This window comes from Gymnodraco acuticeps, unplaced genomic scaffold (genome assembly GCF_902827175.1).
Source record: "Gymnodraco acuticeps unplaced genomic scaffold, fGymAcu1.1, whole genome shotgun sequence".
Classification (NCBI taxonomy): domain Eukaryota; kingdom Metazoa; phylum Chordata; class Actinopteri; order Perciformes; family Bathydraconidae; genus Gymnodraco; species Gymnodraco acuticeps.
The window spans coordinates 765,971-788,245 of record NW_022991628.1 but is presented as its reverse complement, the minus strand read 5'-3'; the positions used below and the strand labels follow the sequence as shown (position 1 = coordinate 788,245).

Sequence of the window (22,275 nt, the reverse complement as noted above, 5' to 3'; positions counted from 1 at the left end):
CCCTGTAATTGCATGTCATTTTTGGAGTGGGTGCGAACAGTGATATAAGACAGCAGGGAGAGAGGGTTTATTTAATGGATTGATCCAGAGTGATTTTTCTATATCCCTTTCTGACTCAGTTTCCTCTCATGTATAATGGATGATGCGAGTCTCTTGCACCATTGTTTTCGGATTCTAATCAGTGGCCAGCCTGTTGAATAATGAAACAGGAGGGCAAAATAAGAATGTCTCTTCTTCAGGGGAACACCTGCTGATTAGAACGTAGAAAACATGTTTCACGACGGCCCTTAACGGGACTGGTTGCTTGTCAGATCACAAGACAAAGACACACATATTTTGTCTCTTTCATTGTTTCTGTTCTTTCTTGCTTTGAATACTGAGACTGACTCACACACACAGTAACTTTAAGATGACATCTTAGACTGCGATCTGAGGTCGTCACGGCGACATCACACATTGGTTTTCGAGACTATGGATTTGAAGCCTCGACTTTGGTTTTTGGCTTTCGTGATCTGGTCTTTTTAGAGCCAGAAGTGGCCATGTTTGGACGAGAGGGTGAAGTAGGAGACAAGCAAGTGAGTCATGTATTATAAGCAGCTAATGCTAGCACTAGTTGGCCAGCTTGGTTAGCAAGGTGCAGGCGTAAATCACTTTAACTGTGATGCTAATTATGCCTAGCAAAAACATGCTTATTTGTAATATACTTTATTTGTCGCCCATAAAGTTGGAATAATTTTTTTTTCAGACACATTCCACTTTTTACTCCTATTTAATGTTCACTGTGATGTGTTTGGAAGAGATTGATCAATAAAGTTTTGAGAAGATATACACTTTATCTATCAAGAACAAATCACATTGTCACAATCATTTCATGAAAAGATGTACAAATATTGTATTCCAACTTTATAGGCAACAGTGTATAACTAATGCATTCCCTGCTTTAATGTGCATTTTACAATAATTATAGGATTATAATTTACTAAATGAACATAGTGATGTATTAAAGAAAACTTGATATGAGCACTTAAGACCACAAACTACTTAAAATATTACTACTACAACGAAAAAAGTGATAAGTAAGGTCCTTTTCTTATAGACTTCTATACAATCTGTTATCCTTTTGCAACCAGGTTGCCATAAATCAAGGATCTTAGAGTATGAGGAAAGATGTTGCATCATAGCAATGTTCTTACTGTGTGTGCGCCTGCTGTGTTGGACAGGCTTGAATAATTGACAGAGCTGCCAGAAGGGAGGCATTCACCCAGTGTTTGCCCTTCATTCAGGAGCCTCTCCTGCACAGTCACTTCCAACACTAGCTGAATAAGAAAACAGGCAAGTGCTGGAGGACGTCAATGTTCCCCTTTGATAATTGGACTGTATCTGTAGACACATCAGTTTATTTTTCAGGATCACATCGATATAAACTTAATAAATGCTGCATATAACCAAGTTTGCTAAAAGGAAAATAATATGCTGACTCACAACTGATCAGTCTTCCTGAAGTTATAGATTATTAGTGACCTGTTCAGTTTGCATACAGTGCTATAGGAGTTACCTGATATTTATATCATACACTATTAGAGGTTCTCACATTTTCTCATTCCCTTTCATCCCTCCAATAATTCCTAATAATAGTCATGACTCGTTATTCCTAATAGTTATTGCTGCGGTTCATATCCTCTCAGTTCCAGATTGACATTGAAAGCACATATTGGGAGTAATTCGTCTCTCTTTTGCCCCGGCTCATTTTCCTCTCCTGTCACACAGAGGAACATTAGGAGGTCAGTGTCATTCAATTGCAAGACCCGGGGCTATTTCATTAAAAGCTGAAGCCCTCAATGATATTGGATTTTTGCTCAGTGTGGCTGAATGGACGTCTGTAGCGTATTATTGTCTGTCTATTTCTGTGTGTGAGTAAAAGAGACACTATACACAAGAATGAGCACATTATGAGATTCAGTACGGTGGTCACTGAACTCACAGCTTCTGTTTTCAGCACGTATCCAAGCAATCTTCTTCAATTGTTGTCAAGGTTAAGCGTTTAAGTTGACATGAACATACAGTATTTGCGGTACAAACACAAATACCATTTATGAACCAAGAAAAAACACCTATGGTCTGCCTGCTGTAATTACATCCACTGACGCAAACTGAGGTCATACTGAGAAAGGAAGTTGAACAATTCTTCACTTGATCTCATCCGGCTGTCTCATTCACGTTCTCTCTTTCAGTCTGTGGCTGCCTGAAGTGTGGAGATAAAACAGCTGCATCTCTAATCTGTGGGTGGCAAAAGCCTACAAAGAAGGCAATTAGGTTTATAATTTACAATTCCCTTGCCCTTTTCTCCTCTCTACCCTCCCATTTCCTCTTCTTTCAACTCACCCCTCCTTTCCAACCATGAATTAATGTCTTTATGTGTGTCATGTGTGTGTGTCCCCACAGAGCAGCCCGAGCATTTGGAGAGTACCTGTCCCACACACACCCTGAAAACCGAAACGGATCAGGTCAGCGTTTCAGCCATCCTGCCATTTGTCCATCCCTCTATGCTGCTCTGCCTATTCCTTTGTGCTCTCCTACCTCACCCTCTGCTGAAATGCCAAGCTGCAATCATCACTGCAAAAGCTGATAACCGAAGAAAGATGATATTTAGAGTAATTATTCTTCTCTAACACTCATGTTTGTCTTTTTTTTTCCGCCATTCTAGCTCATCTACTGTGTGAAACCTTGGTGGGTCCCGAACCGGAGTCGCCGAGTGACAAGATTGGCCCGAACAACAACAATCATCTCCATCCCTGCTCCAACACCACCAAGGGCTGTGAGGACAACCGGGATCCCGGCCAGGTGAAACCCACGCTGGGCTTACACCAGCCACCTCCACCATCCATCACCATCTCTACCAAAGCATCAAAGCTCTCCCTTGAGCGCAGCTTCTCAGCGGAGGAGGACCAACAGAAGAGTGTTGAGTGCACCCTGCAGCCTGCCCGCGTCTACACCATCACCACTCAGCGCGGTATGCTGATGAGCAGCGGCCGGGGCAGCAAGGAGAGCCTAGAACTGGACGTCCTGAAGGAGAAGTCGGGGAGTGGCGGGGTGGCCTCCAGAAGTGGCCTGATCCAGGGTTCCCCTTCCTCCGCCACAACGTCTCCAACCCAGCACCACCATGCCAGCAGCAGCCGTGGCAACAACCACCATCACAGAAACCATCACGACCCTCACCACGGAAACCACCACCACCACGGCCTCTCCGGCACCACCTCCAGCAGTGGGGGGGCGAGTGGAAGCAGCAGTAGCAACCAGCAGCAGCAGTCTTCTGCGGTCACTGGATCCCACTCCCATCATGGATCGCACCACCACGGCCACCACCATCACCTGTCTCAACCCCCGCTGCAGACCTCTGTCAGCGCCCACAACATCCGCGGCTGGGGGGAGGGGGGAAAGGGGGAGGCAGAGTGCAGCGGGCTAGCATGCGAGTCTTGCAGCGGGGCCCCCTCGCGGAGCCAGGGGTCTCTGGACCTGGAGAGCGCGTCCCGAGAGGCAGGCAAGCAGCACCGACGCCTAGAGCGGATGTGGAGTGTGGACCGGATGACTGGGCTGGAGAGAGGTGAGAGGGCGGAGGACACAGAGGAGAGGAGAGGCGCTGAATTCCAAACCAGGGCGGGAGGGGGTAAGGGTATGTTTTTAGACCCCATTGGTGGGTTTGCTGGGGTTTGGTATTGGACCAGAGAGGAAATAGCATTTCTTTCATTTGCCTGATTGCAACTTTAGTAAAAAGAAAATAAGGATCCAATAAACTTCCTTTCCCATTAGTCTAGTATTTGTTAATTATATTTCTTTACAAGTGATATTTTTAGCCTTTTAAAAGTTTCAGAACCACTTCTGTTGAAATAAGCAGAAAATCAGTCTACACTTGAGTAAGCAATAAGTAAGCAATTACTAGAACACTTAGATGTTTTTTTCATTTTAACTTTGAGAAAACAGTTGAAAGTAATTTCCTTTTGCATTCAAATCTATTTCTTCTCAGCTCTGGTGGGGATTGAGGGTTTGTTGTTGGATGTGACGTGGTGGTCTGTTGATCTGACTCTTCGTCTCCCCGTCTCTCCCCTCTGCTGTCTCCTTCTGTGTGTCTCCCTCTCTCCATTTGTGGAGTGGTGGACTGTGAAGTGCTGGTGCTGTCGCTGGTTTTGTGCATCCATATATCAAATATATTGATTACAACGTTAGCCAATATGGCACATAGATATTTCATGTTTTGTACTTAACTCATGATTTAACATTTGTCTCTCTAATTGCAGAGGACACTAACTGGTTCCCAAAGGAAAACATGTTCAGCTTTCAAACTGCCACGACAACCATGCAGGCGTGAGTGTCCAACCTTCAAGCACACGCATCAATCTCACATGTACACAAATACACACACGATCACACTTATGTTGTTTTAAAGGTCGGACTGGTGTGTTTGCATGTTTCAGACCATTAACTCCAAACTGCATACTTTACATAAACCGCACACCATTATCCAAAGCATGCTATAGGTTTTTAGATTGATTTCTTCCCTTCCAGGCTGCCATTGATTTTCATTTCAGTAAGCTATAAAAACAGCTTGCAGACCCTTAGGAAAAACAATCCAATGTTTAGTTAATTTTAGCTGAATAATTAATCCATGATTTGTTTTAAAGGCTCATCAAGATGATTTGACATCTGAGATTACACAATTCATTATCACTTCCAAACCGCTGGATTGCAGATGTTTTAGATTTCATATTTCAACACTTGTCAATAAAGAATTAAGTATACGTTTATCTTGAGCAAGTTATAAGACTACGAGTCTGCAGCCATGTTAGTGTACTGTATGTAAACATAGCTGTGGAGCTTCTTACCAGGATCTCACATGGTTAAAATGACATTGCTAACATCTGGCTGTTTAGCATGTTCACCATCTTAGTTTAGTTTCTGAGCATGCTAACATATGCTATACACAGTCGTTTTTCCAGGTATTAAGTAATGAATAGGAGTATTGGAAGAGCTGATGGTGTCGCCAATTGAAAAAGTACAGTATCACCAACATTATTATAGTTTAGTCTGAACCCAAGTGGTGGACCACCAACCAACCAAGAAGGGCATCGAAATCCCCAAAGGCATGTTGCTAGCACGGCTTCAATAAGTACTTTATTGGCAGTAATGTAACGTAAACAGTTTTTTAGTTCATATGCAAAAACATAGGCAGACATTATATTAAAAAAGTGAGTTTTTTAAAGCAAATGAAAAAATAAAAGGCTGATGTGTGTGAGTGAGAATGAGTGTTAGTCTGTACAAAACAACTTGAACACAAAGGCAGACTCAATATAAAATAGGTCGTTCATTTTGTCTTTTAAATAAGCTTAGACCAGCAGCAAGGTCAACTTTAACACACACTTACTGTCTCATTATGCCTCACAGTTTTTCGGCCTCATTAATCACCGGTGTCTGAAATGTTGTTTTTTTCTCCCTCTCCTCTCTTCCTGCGTGCTAATTAACAATGGGACAACCAAACAGGATATCGTGAGTATATTTCCCATGCATGCTTTCTTTTATCACTTACATGTAGCTCGCTTACTTCTTGTACTTAACTGCTGTTCCTTAACTTCGATGTCTACCATTTAACCTTCATCCCTGGGCTGGGTGATTGAAAACAAAGTGACCATTACAGGATAGAACCAGGGAGTGGGTGGACCTTTTTTTGAGGTACTAAAAAAATAGATTTTCGAGAAGCATCAATCATCTCCTGATATAGAATTATGGATTGTGAGGTAGAAGCCAAGTCAGCGAATTTATTTTCATTTTAATTACTCTTTCTTGCCAGAAGGGGGAAATGTAGTTTTCAAATCCAGAGTAATCCACTGAGGTCGAGTTATTCTGCCATTCTCAAGTCAGGAAAATGTCCGTCTGTGTGTTGGCTGACCTGTCAGCTCACATCTACCCAGCAGTTATGTCGGTTCAACACGCACACCCGTCCTCACTTAGCACACATCGATAGATAAGAGTTTGGCCATATTAGATTTGTGTGGCACTCCTGTTAGTGCTCTAATCCCTCTCCACCGCCATCTCCAATTATCACAAAATCTGTGCTGGCGGACTTTAGGCGTTTTTGGAACTGACTGTGGTAATTGGCTATAGACAGATTTGTTAGGAACAAGTATTTATAGTGCTAACATGTGATCCCAATTGCCTTCTGGTAAAACTATATGAGTTATAATTTGTTGCGTTTTATTTCTGGATGGAGGAGTAAACTAAAAATGACAAAAACTGACAGATGACTTTGTTTGACTTTGACAGTATTGTTGATTGCCATGATGCATTCATTTAGATCACTGTCACACTTTTTAATGGACTTAATGAACTGACAAAGTAAAAATACTCAGACACAGCGTTAAACAGCTCCTTAACTGTTAATCAGGCAAATACCTACTCTAACGTGCAAAGTGTGTACATTGATACAAATATGAATTCATAAATTCAGTAGGTTATATAAATGGGCAATATAGATCAATTATTCGATCGCTTCCTTATTACATTTTTGAATCACCGGATGGATTTATAAGAAGTTAAGTAGTTTTGAAACCATTCTAAAATCCCATATCTGCTCTAAAAAAAAATCTAGTTTTTTTTTATTTCACACTAAGAACAAGTAGTTAGAGGAACAAGTTAGGCATGAGAGGTTAGTATTGGTGATCAGAGAAGAAGGTTAAGCCATCAGATAAATGACAAGAGGAATAGTGTAGTTTGCTATGAATAAACTAAGGCTAGTTCTTCACATTTCATACTGCACAACCCCTGCTGCAAACACATCTCACCTTACTAAACCTAACTAACCGAGCTGCTTTCAAATGCTTTCAAGTTCTTTGTATATTGACCTCCTGCTGCTGGCTCAAAGTACATTTTGAGGATTTATTCAAAATGTGAAGATTTGCAGCGAGGGATTGAACCACTGACCTTCTGGAGGGTGGATAACCACTCCTCCTGAGCTATTACGAAGAACAGACATAGTGTAGCTCATTTGAAGTAAGCTGTAACAAGCCATCGTGTTGCTTTTTGTACTAGTGGCACCATTTATTTACCCCTGTTTGAGTAAGGTTCGCTTAAAACTACAAAATCCTATATTTTATTCAAGAAATATGCCAATTTATACGACTGGGCTTGCAGTTGAGAGCCACAGACTGGCAGGTTTTGGTCTTTTTATAGGATTTGTTGCCTGTTAAGAAAATAAGAACAATGGCAGCCATGACCTTTTAAAGAACATTTTGTTCTTTGGTGGATTTTACAAGCTACTTTCCACTACAGAGTCGGTCAATTAAATGTAGCATGGTCAGAGATGCTCTATCTCTAGCTCTCTTTCTGCCATGGAAACATTTTAATCAGCTTCACAGGATCGTTGGGTTACATCTGAACAACAATAAGTGCGATTATTAAGACATAATCACACATCAACAGTGATGCATTTCACACCATGTTTGTACTTTGACACATAAGGTGGTGTCACTTTCTGCACTTTTTTCTATTAAAAAAGTTTTGATATGAAAGGACACACGACTTACACAACAACATAACTGTCGTGAATATGAAGTATTAACTTCACAGCAATGGAGAATGTGCACTATTTTCGAGTTGAGCTGTTACTTAAGCCCAAAGGCCTTCAGTGGCAGAATTACACTCTCAAGATTACTCTAAACTGCATGAGGATACACAACAAGTATCCATGACTGATTCTGCAAAAGTAGTACAATTCAGAAAAAAAAACATATATCTCATAAGGCACCTTTGAAAAGCCACATGAGGTCACCAGACCAGCGTCTCAGATGCATTATACCACATGTATACTGGCACATTTGTTGCAGGGGTGAATAGAAAATAAGATTTGAACAGTGATGTGATTTGACTCTCTGGTCTTCAGCTAGCTGCTGCCTACCAGCAACAGCTTCCCGTTTGCAGCCAAATAAACCCTGCCGCTAAAAGCCCTGGCACCAGCCCCCCCCCCCCCCCCTGGCACCAGCCCTCCCCCCCCCCCCCCCCCGCTCTGTCCTACCCCTCGCTACGCCAGCATTCTCGCTCTCTCATCCCTTTAATACTGTGCCACGTCCCGGCAGGGCTTTCCGGGGATTTGTGCAGAGAAAAAGGAGAGAGAGGGAGCAGGATTCTGCAGAAGTCATCCAGAGGTACGAAGCGGCCCCTGCCAGGGTGTGCTTTGCTGTTGGCTTGTTTCTGGCTATACTGTAGCTCCGTTGTCGCTTATTTACAGCTGCCTCTAATCTGACTAAGCCAAAGATTCACTACGTGGCATTTGAAGGTGAGGACGTCAGCTTTAAAAAGGATCCACTGAGTGCCCTGCTAGAGTGCCCACATTTCTAGGCTGGAATTGTACTGCCACCCCTGAATTTGTGGTCTCCGAAAAAAGTGGTACATTCTGTTTGAATGATTTGAAAAAACTCTTGCAAACCTTCTCATAGTGTGAATGCTACTCAGCCACACCTAGATTAATTGTATTGGTGGTAAGACTTTTGTATGACATTAGAGTCATTCGTTCATTATACTTTTTTTTTATACTATTCAAAACCTACAATACAAGTTTGAATGAGACCGCAGCATTCTACTGTAAAATGTATTTACCACCCTTACAGAAATGGGTGAATGAGAATCACTTCAAAGTTTTTTTTTAAATGTGGAGTGAGATTCTGTAACACTTGCAGGAGTAGTGTCATCAGCAACAAGTTCAGAAACCGCCCCACCCATATGCTCCGTCACACGGAGACAGATGGCGAATGTGAGACCGCGCATCTCAATTCCATCTCATAGTGTGATCCATCTGCAGTGTCAGTTCACTGACATTGGTGTTTTTTCATCAAAATGTGTGATTTGAAAATGGGGGTAAAAGCATAACAGAAAAGTTGCATAAAATACCACGGGAAAAATAGTCCGCCATCCAACAGAAACCATTACTTAAATTTGTATTATCCAATAATGTCACATTCAACCACGGCAGTAAAATTGTAAAATAGTATGTTTAAGTATTTCCTTTTTGTCTTTTGTTTTCACTAAGCTGAGTATTTGACCACTAAAAGCAGATCAAACAGGAAGCCATCTTAAACTGAATAAAGGGAAACTTATGAACTCTGACATTTCAGTGTTGTATTCCTGACTCGGTGAAGCACTTTTTTCTTCAGCCCTATTTCCCTTTAACAAAAAACCCTTAATATGACTGTAAGCTTCCTTTTTATTATATTATATTATATTCATATGATGTACAGCCGAAGGGTAAAAATGGAAGCATTTCCGTATTTCAATGTGGTTGGCAAAGTTTAGAAAAAGCTTTAAAACACCAGTGTGGATGAAAAAATCCTTTGACATGTAAAAGTGTTTTTAAATCTTCCTGCATTAGTTTAGTAAAGATGTCCCCTAAAGCCGCAAAGCAGAGCAGAAATGATTACTCTCATACAGCAGGCAGTGCCTCTGTCAAGATCCTCATCCCCACATAGACGACCATTTGAACCATAGTTATAACAACATCAATGCACAAAGGAAAGAGCTATTTCAGTATTGCTCTAATTCAGCCCGTGTACTCTGAGAGTGCTTTTTTTCACAATGGGAGAGTAGATTATACCTGGTGTCTTTGATGTGAGGGGTTCACTTACTTTTTCATCTTGCATTACCATCTCTACACAATTAAATCAGTTCTTAAGTCTGACTTTTCTTAAGTCTGACTTTACTGAGTACACATTTCAGGCACTTTAGCGAGTCTATACTTCTAATGCACTATCACATAGGAGGAAAGGAGAATTTAAAGTCACGATTCCCCTGGCCAGTCAATGTGATCTATGATATTATATCAGTAATCATACAAATATGCTGTTCAAATCTTAAAATAGTACTATAACATATTGGAATACCAACAAATTTCAACATATCAATTTATAGTTAGTGTGGTTCGAATCCCAAATTAATATTGTTCCATCCATATACTTATAGGAGTTGAATACTGTACTCATATTACAAAATGTACTGAACTTATACATTTGGATGCATTATGGTGAAAGCTACACAGCATTATGTAGAAGTTAAAATGAGCCTTAGCTCACATTCATGCATTAATGATCATAATCCAATAATATACCGCATATGGAGTACTTAATAGTTAGTATATTTTTGACAATTTGATCAAACCTTAGGCAAATACTATCAAAGAAACCAGATAACTGGGAGAAAGCTCTGTTTTTATTAAGAGAAAGACACATACAGGAAAGTCTTTGGGAGTGAAAGAAAAGAGGAATGGCTTGTACAGTAAGGTAGAAAAGGAGGGGAAATAACGTGAGAAATAATGCAGGTGTGATCATCATTCTTATTCAAATAAAGATATGGAGAAGGTGGAACAGGAGTAGGCAGAAGAGAGTCAAATTGAAGCAAAATCTGAAAATGCAGGCAAAAATGTGGATGGGAAAGAAGTTATGGAGAGTTATAGAGCATCAAAGGAAGAGCTGAAGACGAGGGTGGCAGCACCTGTCAGATTGTCTTTAGTTGGAAATGGAGGAGGCCACGGTTTCTCTCACATTTCCTCTCTTGCAGTCTAAATCTCATTATCCGTGTCCACACCTCTCATTGTGGGCAGCTGAGGTTTAAGCACAGGAGAGTGTGTGTATCAGTGTGTTAAAGATCTCAAAGTGCAAGTAGCAGTGATCTCTCCTGTTTTTAACGATGCCTTGATTTGTGTTTGCACATTAAATGAGCAGGGAAATGCATCGTTTGGTGTAGCGAGTTTACTGTTGGTTTGCTGACATTGTCGCTTATTTTTTTTATGTGCTTCTCCACTATGAATAATAAACATGGACCCACTATCGCACAGATACACACATACATAAAACCACACGCTGAGATCATTCATCCTGAGTGCAGACTGTTGGCTTGGTGTGCTGAAACTGTGTGTAGATGTGACATGGGAGGGAGGCAGGAAGCTAAAAGGATGTTTATCTGGGACTCTTGCATAGAACATCGCGGCGGTCTGAGACAGGCAGTCATAGGGACGACTATAAAAGCCATATTGCTTTTTTCTTACTAAATACACAAAATGGACTTCAAGTGGAACATGGTAATGCAAAGCTTCTGTATTTAATTACGTATAGACTACAAATATACAGTGTAGTCAGAGAGTTTCATTGTTGCTAGGAGACATGAATACTATGGTTGACTTTTACGAAGCTAATGCAAGTAGCTAAACCTTGCAAATTGAAAACAAAAGAGAAAGTACCTCCACAGGTTTGTAGCATATAGTCGGATACAACACAGCATTTATTTGATAATCTGACATATCCTCTCATTAAAGTGTGTGAAGAAACAGGAGTAAAGGAACGGACCAAGACAACAAGCACGCTTTGGAAAGATAAGGTTCAAAATGTTAATAATGCACTGTTTTACAAATTTGGTGAATTAACTTTACTCATTAGCCTCAATGAGATGCAGCAGTTAACCATTTTTATGACTACATTTGAATAATGAGGAAAACAGGCTTCGTGCACTCAGGTTACTTCACACCACAGATGTAATACAAATGGTGTTTGATCCTGTAATGACTGGAATAGAGTCTGCAATCATTAGCACATGTTTCACAGATATACTGTTATGTATAGACAAATCCATTGTCTGACTCATCTTGTGCACTCAAGCTGTTTTTGAAGATTTTTTTCAGAGGGTGGAAGAACAGTTATTGTAAGTTAAGGTTATTCACGGTCAGCGGTCTCTGACAGAATAGGGTTTCCTAAAGTGAATGTTAATGTTTATGACACAGGACTTGTAATAAGTGCTCTGCTTCTGTCTGACCTGAGAAATACGTAAGCTTATAAAACATTTGAACAAACGGTTATGTCAAATAAAAAGAATATGGTTTACAAAGATATTGAGTATTGTTCAGGATGATGGATCACCATTGGCCTCTTGCAGGCAGGGTTTAATTAAGCAATCATACACGAGAGGCCGTTCTTTAACGTCATTATTGGTACGACAGTACTGCGGCACGCCTGCAAGCAGTACGCCTGTACTGCAAGCAGTTTGCTTTTCAGGCCAAGGGTATATCGTTTTTCTCAGACGCGGAGGGATACTGACTTGTTGTGAAAAGGCACGTTCTATTTGACCGTTCTTTGATCGTGGAATCAAACACGCCTATTGACCAATCAGAGAGCTTGCTCACACCTATGTGTTATAGAAAGCTTGATTGTTGGAAGCAGCAAAGAACATAGAATATGTCTATTTCATCTGTTATAACAATGATTATATTTAAACCATGTAATAGGGTCTTAAGGATCTTCTGGACGTATTTAATGCGTAAAATCCTGCCTTATACGTAGAAGTTGCCATCCTTTAATAACACATTTTTATAAAAATGTTTAGTTATGTTATGTTAATATATTATTATTATTATAATTTTAAATATTGACTAAATAACCTCACTCTGATGCATTGAAACCTATAAAACACTAGAAAAGTGTTTCCCTTGTGGCTGTTACGTCAATGAGACTCATTAAATCTTTACTTTGAAAGGATAATTAGCGGTGCTTTGGCAGTGTGGTACATTACACCCACACTGCTCCTGTGACAAGTATTTTCCACTCACAGTGACAATAAAATGAGTATATTTACCTATAATTATCTCTTTTTTAACCTAGAGACAGAAGCTTGACACTAAACTCTCCTACTTGTCTTCCCTGGCTTTGTCGTTTCCCGCCCTCTTTCCTCCTTCTCTTCTTTACGTTTTGGGCCTTCCTCTTTCCTCTGTTATCCCTCGCATGTTTTCATTTCCCTACCCACAGGAACTTCCGGAAGCATCTTCGGATGGTGGGCAGCAGGAGGATGAAAGCACAGAGTGAGTCAGAGATGTGTGTGTTTGTGTGTGTGGCTGATATGTTTGCTCAAACTGACTGTTGTGTTTTCCACCTCGCCATCATCTGTTTTTCTGTTTGTGTTCTGGTGTGTTTATTGCACGCGTGTGGCACCAAAGCGCGTCTGCTTTGACTGGGATTATAAAACGTAATATTGAATCACTTGAGGAGTATATGTTTATCAGTGTGTGTGTGTGTGTGTGTGTGTGTGTGTGTGTGTGTGTGTGTGTGTGTGTGTGTGTGTGTGTGTGTGTGTGTGTGTGTGTGTGTGTGTGTGTGTGTGTGTGTGTGTGTGTGTGTGTGTGTATTGATTAAGCAGCCATATGAGTCTTGCTCCTGTCTATACGAGTGTGTTGGTGGTCCTTTCCTGTTGCATCGCTTTGAATGTTTCGGGTCTTTGTTCGGTTTGTTGTAAAGACAAAGATTCTAAATATATATTTTTAAAGGAAAATACAGAAGTGATGATTGGTAACAATGGAGGAGTGTGTGTCGTATTGAAAACACGTCGAAAAAATGTGGATTAGATGTGGCTTGAGTAGCAGTTTGTGGCTTCAGTAACAGTTTGAGCGTCATTTTAGGAGGCATCTTACAAATGTAATGGAGATAAAATGGGTAAGGAGTGGACAAAGTAAAATCAACTATAAATCTATGCTCCAGCAAATACAAACATTGCTTATTTTTTTACTTGTGTCAAATTAAGATGCATCATTATTACAAGTAACTTAGGGAGAGTACACGTGCTAAGATTATACAGCATGTGCCAAACATGTGCCAAATGTCAAAGCACTATGAATGTTAACAAGATGTTCCTTGTCCATCGTTATAGGTCACAGTGGAAATGTGTCACAGTGGCCTATGATGATGTCAGGCGTGAAGGCCATTATTTTGTAATGCGGAAAAAAATATGTTTTAGCAGACAAGCCTGAACCCAATTATAACCCAAATGTGTCACCTATGATTGTAACTCAGTGTTACATGTTGCCCTATAGAGTAGACGTTTATTTAATCCTAAATCTCAAGAAGCAACCCTGCTGTGAGGAGGAACTACTTCTCCTGGAGCAATTTTCTTATTCAACGCAATTTCAGAGAATAAGGTCCCAATGCTGCATTGCTGATTAAGTGAAATCATCACAGAATCATCTAGTTTTGATAAAAATCTAAAGTCTAAGAGTTATTGTGTCACAAAACAGGAAATCATGTTTTGATTTGATAAACAGCTTTTTCTAAAAGCAACACTGAAATATCAACGTTTTAAAAAAGGCCTTAAAGTTGACCTTATGAATGTTTCTAGCTAATGAAAAGATTGTTATACTTGAATAGAACAAATTGTTGTCAGCAGCTAAATGCCGCCTTGAGGCAAACACTTTAAAGTAGTCTACAAATATTCCAAGAGCACAGTGATTACTCTTCAAAGCAAAGCTGATTCTATCGAGGCTCAGTAAATCTTGGAGACAAAAGCAGACCTTGAAATCCATCCTTAAGATAAGAAGCAGGATCTTTTATGGTGTTATAGTTTGTCAGCATACTGTATGTGTATGTTTGTTTAAACATGCAGGTGTTTGTTTGTGCCGAGATGGGGTGACATCGTTTGTACACAATATATGTGAGCTGCTTCCGTGTGTTCACGTATGTGTTTTAGGTGGTGAGTGTGTATGGAAAAAAGGTCATTTTGCGGGTTGTTCAGTGCGTGTGTGTGTGTGACAATCTCTCCCCGCCTGTACTAGCATTCGCTGAGCGTAGATCGAAGAGTTTCAGCCGCTCCTGGAGTGACCCCACCCCTGTCAAGAATGACTCTCAGCATGACAGTGAGTTAACACGTACTAACACACGTCCATCTACACACAGACGCTGACACACACAGTGGAGCAAAAATGGTGCGATTTAAACACTTGGAAGCAGGCTTTAACTCTGAAGTAACCAAATCACGTGTTACATGTGTGTAAACCAGTGTCTGTTGCGTCTCGTCTAGTTAAGTTACCAGTTTTCATTTCCCTTCAAATTGTCCTCCACTGTTAAGACCTGGCCTTTTTTAATATTCCAGACTACTTCAGTCACACTCCTTCTCTAACTATTACAATGAGTGCAAGATACAGACATGTCCTTTAAAGTGTTAATAATCCACCAAAACTGCTGCAGCTGCTGCATTTTAAACAATGTAAAAGGTGTGCAGTTATTATTAATAATAGCCCATGACCCTTCATGCCCTCACATCACAACTGACATATCGATTACAACTTCAATTTGCTTTGTGCTTGCTCAGTACTTTTGTCCTTAATTTATTCCATACACAGGTGGCTCATACATTGTTGAAAGCCACTTAATAGCATGTGTCAGCTCTGAAAATGATGTGGTAATCAGCACTTTGATATATGAACCGACCGATGGAATGAGGCCAGATCAACTCTAGTCTCAAATAATGGTCAAGCTGTCAAAAGTAATCCAAAGTACAGTATAATACTTAGTAACAGAGGTGGGAGAAATACTCAGATTGTGTAGTTGAGTAAAAGTAGAAGTACCAGAGTGTAGGGATACTCTGTTACAACTAAAAGTCCTGCATTCAAAAGATTACTCAAGTAAAAGTATAAAAGTATTAACATCAAAATTAACTTAAATTACCAAAAATAAAAGAACTCATTATGCAGATTGGTCCATTTCAGAATAATGTATATTATATGTTTTGATTATAATTATTGATGCATTCAAATGTTCTCAAAGCTGGTAAAGGTGCGGCTAGTTTTAATGACTCTGTATACTGCAGGTAGCTTGTGAATTTACTCCAGGTTTAACTAAAGTCTGATTTAAGTGTGGTTTATATTTATCATCATTCATCCAAATCTGCAAAGTAACTAAAAGGTACAAAATAAAAGTAGTGGAGTAAAAGTACACGATTTACTTCTGAAGTGTATTGGAGTAGAAGTACAAAGTAGCATACAATGGAAATACTCGAGTCAAGTACAAGTATCTCAAAATGGTACTTTAGTGCAGTACTTGAGCAAATGTATTTAGTAACTTCCCAAGTACAAGTAAGTACAAATGTATATTCTACATGAACCTTTTTTAAATATTTCCAGATTGGGAAAAATCCTAATTTTGGATGCATCAATAGGCAAAACAAATTGTACTTATTTTCTTATGTTCAGGATACCACAAAAGTTATTTCTTTTTTTACTTCCTCCCTCAGCAAATGTAAAATCTTAAAATCCCAAAACACTCAACAGTGAAATAATTGCCCTACTAAAATTGCCGATGTGAATCTACCCGGGTCAAGAAGGTTATGTTTTTGGTTTGGTTTGTTGGTTTCCTGGCTGAGCAAAAACGTCCTCAACCTCAATGAGAGTAAGACCGAGGTCATCTTTTTTGGACCCCAACCTCCAGCCTCTCCGGTTGATATTCTGGGCTCCCTAAGTAAAAACATCCTCCCCTCTGTCATGAACCTTGGAGTGACCTTCAATAGCACTTTTAAATTCGACAAGCAGGTCAGCACCGTAGTAAAATCCTGCTTTTTTTAAATAAAACTATTGGCCAAAACCAAGTCGTATTTATCTTTTAAAGACCTGGAAAGCGTTATTAACGCCTTTGTGACCTCAAGACTGGACTATTGTAACTATTGTATGTGGGTATGGACCAGGCATCAATTAAACGCCTGCAGCTAGTCCAAAACGCAGCTGCACGTCTCCTGACTGGCCACAAAAAGCGTGACCACATCACCCCAATTCTGGCCTCACTACACTGGCTTCCAGTCCGGTTCAGAATTGATTTAAAAATCCTTTTAGTTGTTTTTAAAGCACTAAATGGGTTGGCTCCGGCCTATATAGCTGAACTCCTCCAGCGCTACACCCCAGGCAGAGCCTTAAGATCTGCTGACCAGCTGCTGCTGGTAGTACCTAAGACCAGGCTTAAAACCCGAGGGCACCGAGCCTTCGCAGCAGCTGGCCCCAGGCTCTGGAAAACTCTTCCCCTCCATGTGAGGTCGGCCCAGACCCTAGGGGCTTTTAAATCCACACTGAAGACACACTACTTCTCTCTGGCCTTCTAGTTAGAGTGGGGTCACGACTCCTGACTGTTCCATGTGTTGCTTTATCTGTTGTGATTTATTGTCTTTTATTGTGATATAATGTGTTTTTTATGTGTTTAAATTACATGTACAGCACTTTGGCTCGACCAAAATCGTTTTTAAATGTGCTCTACAAATAAAATTTGATTTGATTTCTTTGTCAGCAGGATTGTGGAAAAACAACTGTCCCAATTTTCATTAAACTTGGTTGAAGGAAGTACAATGGCCTAAGAGGAACCCAGTTATTATGTAGTTCTGAATCACACAGTGGAAACATGACATTTTTCACTTAAGGCAACTGCCTTTGAAGAGGTCTGTACTCTCCGGGAGTCATTCTGGTTGTCAGTGTTTTCAATGGTGATTTAGGTACTTGAAGGTTAAAGCTACTTTTCATCAAGTGTGTACAAACAGGACTTGGGATTTGACAGTAAACTGTAAGGTGACATTTTGTCATCACGGTTTTACAGCTCAGCTCCGTGTTTTGACAGAACAGTTAACACACACATAACAAATCCAAAGACACTTACACAGAAAACCCTCCATCACACGTACACACCAACTGTCCCTGCTGTTGACTCTGACCCTGTCCATCTGTCTCCCTTTGACCGTGGGTCTTTCTTCAACTTTGTGATGCTCTCTCTATATCTGTGAGTATGTCTTTCGAACTGGAGTGTGCGTCTCAGTCCGAGTGTGTCCGCTGGTACAAATGTCAAGGCAAGGAACGTGTGTCAAAGTGTGTCTAAGTGTATCTAAAGGGCTTATAAATGCGAGTTTCAACCCACACTGATTGAAGGTGATGTTTGTCTATGTTGGTGTCTGTGGTTTTATGTTTTTCTCCACCTTCCATCTTCAGTGTTTCTGTGTTTTAGAGTGTGAGAAAGATAAATGAACTGTTGATGACAGTCTGATGGTGTAGCTGATGCCTCATTCTTCCCTGTTTCCTGAGGGAAAGGTATTGTTCTCTGGAGGAGTGACATTAATCATCGATTTCGCTTGTTATTTTCTCTTTTTTCATTCTTTACTTTCTTGAGAAGGATATGTCCCTCTTGGTACCTCTGCAATGTTCTTTATTAGCTGCTTCACAAAACCTATTGTCAAAATACTTTGACTACAGTTGGGCTGAAACTTATTCTTTAAGGCTGATACGAGCATAAAAGTACATTTTTGTTTTCAAAATATCCTCATATAACATAATGGCCAATTACTATTTTGAGGTTGTTTTCTATAATGCTAAATACAAACAAATGTATATTATTAATAAAAAACCTCAAGGACAACACTGTGAGCAGCAAATATATATAACACAAATATATGACAATCATAAACGTAGTGCTCACATTGTAATTAAACTACAGCAATGGAACATGGCACTTGAATATAAATAGCAATTATCGGCAACAACACTTTTACTATGCATGCATTGACCCTAAGAATGTTAAACTGTAAATAAATACTAAGTCAAAACTGCATGCATCACATCAGCTATCCACGGATCAAAGAAATACTGACAGCTCAGATTTAACGAACACCTGCTCTGTAGGACTGTCTATTTAGTGGTTATGAACATCAAGAAAGCATCTATATGTCTATAAGTAAATTAAAATACTTTGTCCAGCTATGCAATGTACTGATGTGAAATGGGGCACAAGCAAAAACATATTTTAGCTTCCTAAAATAGACCCACCGCAAAATTATCCGAATCTGTTTAAGCGCATAGGCAACATTTAGACTATTTTCTACGCTTCACCTTGCTTTCAGACAGCCATTTGCAACAACGAGGGGAAGCTGTTGTATCCAGCCATGATTGTGCCAAGGCAAAAGCTAAACCTTGTTGAACAAAAACAGCTGTTCTACTGCTCCAATCATTTCATTTGTTTGTATAGTTGTCTGTTAGTTCGGATTCACTAAATTCACACAATAACATAAACAAACTAACTCATCAAGGCAGCAGTAGACACAACCTGTGTTCTTCGCGTGGTCAAATAACTGAGTTTTTCAATGACGTTTTGGCAAAAGCATAGATAGCGTCTCTAGTTACCAATCAGAATAATTTCATAGCAGGAGAAGCACAGGTGTAACAAACATCGTGAACGATCACTGTGCTCGGTTCAGTCAAAATCAGTCAATGAGCATCGTTATTAATACAACTGCACAGTAATGAACACTTAAAACATTAAAATGTGTTAAGCGTAACTGTGCCAGATTTAGCTTTGAGCTCCTTTCCATCCGCAGTCCCTCACATAAAACATTTAAGAAGATTACATTTTACAAACATAGCAAAAGCTAAATACATGATATGCAAAAAGGCAAAAGAGCAAGAGCAGCACACACAAGTATTTATGACATGGTAGAATATAGCAGCAACGACATATAAAGAGCAAGAGAAGATAAAAGAGCTACATAAAGTGCAAGAGGAGAAACCCCAGTTTTAAAGTGCATTTAGCGGTGATTGCACGTCTGTCTGTTTCTCAACCATTCTTTTAGTTGACCTTTAAAACTGTTGAGAGTGGGACAATCCTGTGTCTCAGTTGGGAGGCTATTCCACAATGAGCTGCCTTTAATGGAGAGGACATTTTGTCCAAAAGTGGTCGGTCTACGGTGGACCTCACAGTCTCCTCTGGTTTCTTAGTGCAGCGTCCAGTGTGTTTTTTGTGGATTAATTCCCCTAAGGGGGGGGTGGGGGGCCAGTCCATGTAAACATTTATAAAAACAGCACATACTTTTAAAAGACTTACAATCGTCAAAACTCAAGAAATTGTGTTTATCAAGGAAGTGGTGGTATGAATAAGGCTTTCTGTCAAACACCTTGATAGCCCTCTTATACAGCTGTTCTATTGGTTTCAGGTTTGTGGCACAAGCAAACGACCAGTTTGTCCTCACATTAATAAATCTCCTTCGAGGAAATAATTCAACAGCTGTCTTACACGATTTTACAAGGTTATACTGAGGCCCACCAGAGGTTAATTGAATGACAAGCTAATATGCTAATGAGTATCTCTGCCACTCATTGATATACAAGGATGCCCTGATTACAGTACAAATACAACCTAAAGGTTTACAGGCTACACAAAAGTAGCTGTCTACAAATTATAAAACAAACAGGCTAAGGGTATACTAAATATACATTTAAAGTAAACATATTTTTGGATTAGAAAATCTTCAGCATATTGTTTGAAATTACTAGTTTTTAAGATTTGTTTAAGATTCTAAATGGTTTTTGAACAGATGTGGAATAATGCTGGATTATTATGCATTATTCCAACCTAAATCTAATGAGTCCATTCATGTTTCTTATTTCTGAAAGTGAAGTGATTATATTTGACAATTGTGAGTGACGTTAACTCATTAAAGTACTACTCAGTTGGTGTTTTTACAACATTAAAAATTAAAATATAGTACACATTACGATTACATTTCAAAGAAGCACATTTTGATACAACTCCTTTCCTTCCTAGAAGTGCTGCCCTCTGAACTTAGTTGTTTCTTTTCTTGTTAGCTGAAGTCCTGCTCACTCACTATCCTCCTCTTTCTCCTCCTGCCAGCGGTCTCCTTCATCTGTCATTCTTTTATGTCCCCACCATTATTACCAACTCCATCCTGTTTCCTCTCCTCCGCAATCACTCCTCTCCACTTCCTGGACACGTCCTTTCACTCCCAGATTCTTCTATTTCTCTGTCACCTTTCTTGCCTCTCAAGAACACTCCTACCTAAAACCTATTATCTTTAGTGTTCTTGCTCACAGGTGTGGTATTATTCTCTTCCAGGCGGAGACCTGCAGGCATCCTGTGGTACTTTAGATGAAGGAGGCCAAGACGATAATTTAGACTGGGAGGAGGAGAGGGAGATGGAGCGGCTGGCCTGCGAAGGAGACGACTTTGTACCTCCCAAAATCATGGTGAGAGATCAGTATTTAACAACAATTTCGAATCACACTTAAAGTTGGCAGACTTACAAGGGAAATAACTTTAAAAATGTTCAAAATCAAAGTAAAAGAGCAAGGAGGGTCCACATCCCCCCTCTTGTATGTACAACCTTGCACCTGCACATTTAATGAAAGCCCAAAGAGAGAAGTATGCTGCTCTTTTCAGAAATTGAAGTAACATTTCTGTGGATGAATTCAAATTTCAGTCAACAACTGATTCTTGAGGAAAGTGTTAAAGGTCCCCTATGCAAAATCCACTTTTTCATGTCTTGTATACATAAACATGTGTCCCCTCTTTGTAAAGAGACTATGAAAGTTTCAGAAACAAAGATTTTACTCACTTTTTGTCCCGATCCATTTATATAAAAACATGTCTGAAAATGAGCTGATCAGATTTTGGCCACTTTATGATGTCATAACGATTTTTTGGCTTGTGTAACCATTAGCCAATCAGCAACCAAGGTAACCCCGCCCACCTTATCACCTGAATCTCCTCCTAAAGCACCATTGTGTTCTTTTTAACCAAATCTCTCTCAGGGGCGTGGGGAGTGGCTCCTTATTTTCATCTAAAGTAACAGACAGAGAATCAGCACTTTGGAAACAGGGCTGAAACAGAGGGGATTATGGGATGCTACAATGATCTGTTTGGTATTTGGAGCAAAACACTTCAGAGACATGTTTGTATATATCTGAGACCTGTTATATATTGATGAAAAACAGTATAATAGGGGACCTTTAATATTCCCAAGTTGTCACTAAGCCTTTATATTTCCTGCCTTACATTACCCACTTGTGAGCTCGACTTGATGCCAACAGTATTGTTAACAGTCATGTTAACAATCTATCCATGTTACCCTAGCCTGGCAGTGCTCTGCTCACAATGTAACCACTTTGAACACCAAGCCAATCAACTTCCCACCTTGCGACCATGAGCTCACAGGTTCCATTTGAAGGCAGCAATAAATCAATTCCTACATTCCCCACAATTCTACACAAAACGTGCTTTACATTCTGTAGAACAAAAATCGAACAAAAAACAAGCAGCCATCTATTTAGAACAGATAGAAAAAGTTGAAATGAAATGGTGTTGACTGTGAAATAAAACCATGAGGGTTGAATGCCACAGATATCAATATCATTTATTAAGTTGTTATGAATGTTGTGTAAAAATTGTTTTAGGAACTGTTTTAGGAAATGGTTACTTACATACTGATAGGTAAATATGTTAAAATAAGCTTAATCCTAGGAAGGTACATTTATTTTAAACGCCCTTAATGTATTCTCTACCATCTCACTCTGAATAATATATAGAGCTGTACATTCCCTGCAGGCATGAGAGTGATGAAGTTTGCTCCTTTCCCCTTTCCTCTCATTTCTCTGAACCCATGCTCGATTTTCTCCATCTT

General features: G+C 39.8%; 1 protein-coding gene across 10 annotated transcripts in view; it reads left to right on the top strand.

Moving 5' to 3' along the window:
• LOC117534100 (NMDA receptor synaptonuclear signaling and neuronal migration factor) overlaps window positions 1–22,275 on the top strand; it is a 42,787-nt gene that overhangs the window by 8,427 nt on the left and 12,085 nt on the right. For 2 of the 10 annotated variants that reach the window (XM_034198144.1, XM_034198146.1), the window contains exons 2-8: window positions 2,443–2,504; window positions 2,705–3,670; window positions 4,293–4,359; window positions 5,533–5,538; window positions 12,825–12,877; window positions 14,618–14,698; window positions 20,712–20,842. In XM_034198144.1, the coding sequence (XP_034054035.1) occupies window positions 2,443–2,504; window positions 2,705–3,670; window positions 4,293–4,359; window positions 5,533–5,538; window positions 12,825–12,877; window positions 14,618–14,698; window positions 20,712–20,842 (1,366 nt within the window). The remainder of the gene's footprint in view (window positions 1–2,442; window positions 2,505–2,704; window positions 3,671–4,292; window positions 4,360–5,532; window positions 5,539–12,824; window positions 12,878–14,617; window positions 14,699–20,711; window positions 20,843–22,275) is intronic. The other 8 variants (XM_034198147.1, XM_034198151.1, XM_034198148.1 and 5 more) reach the window with 8 other exon arrangements.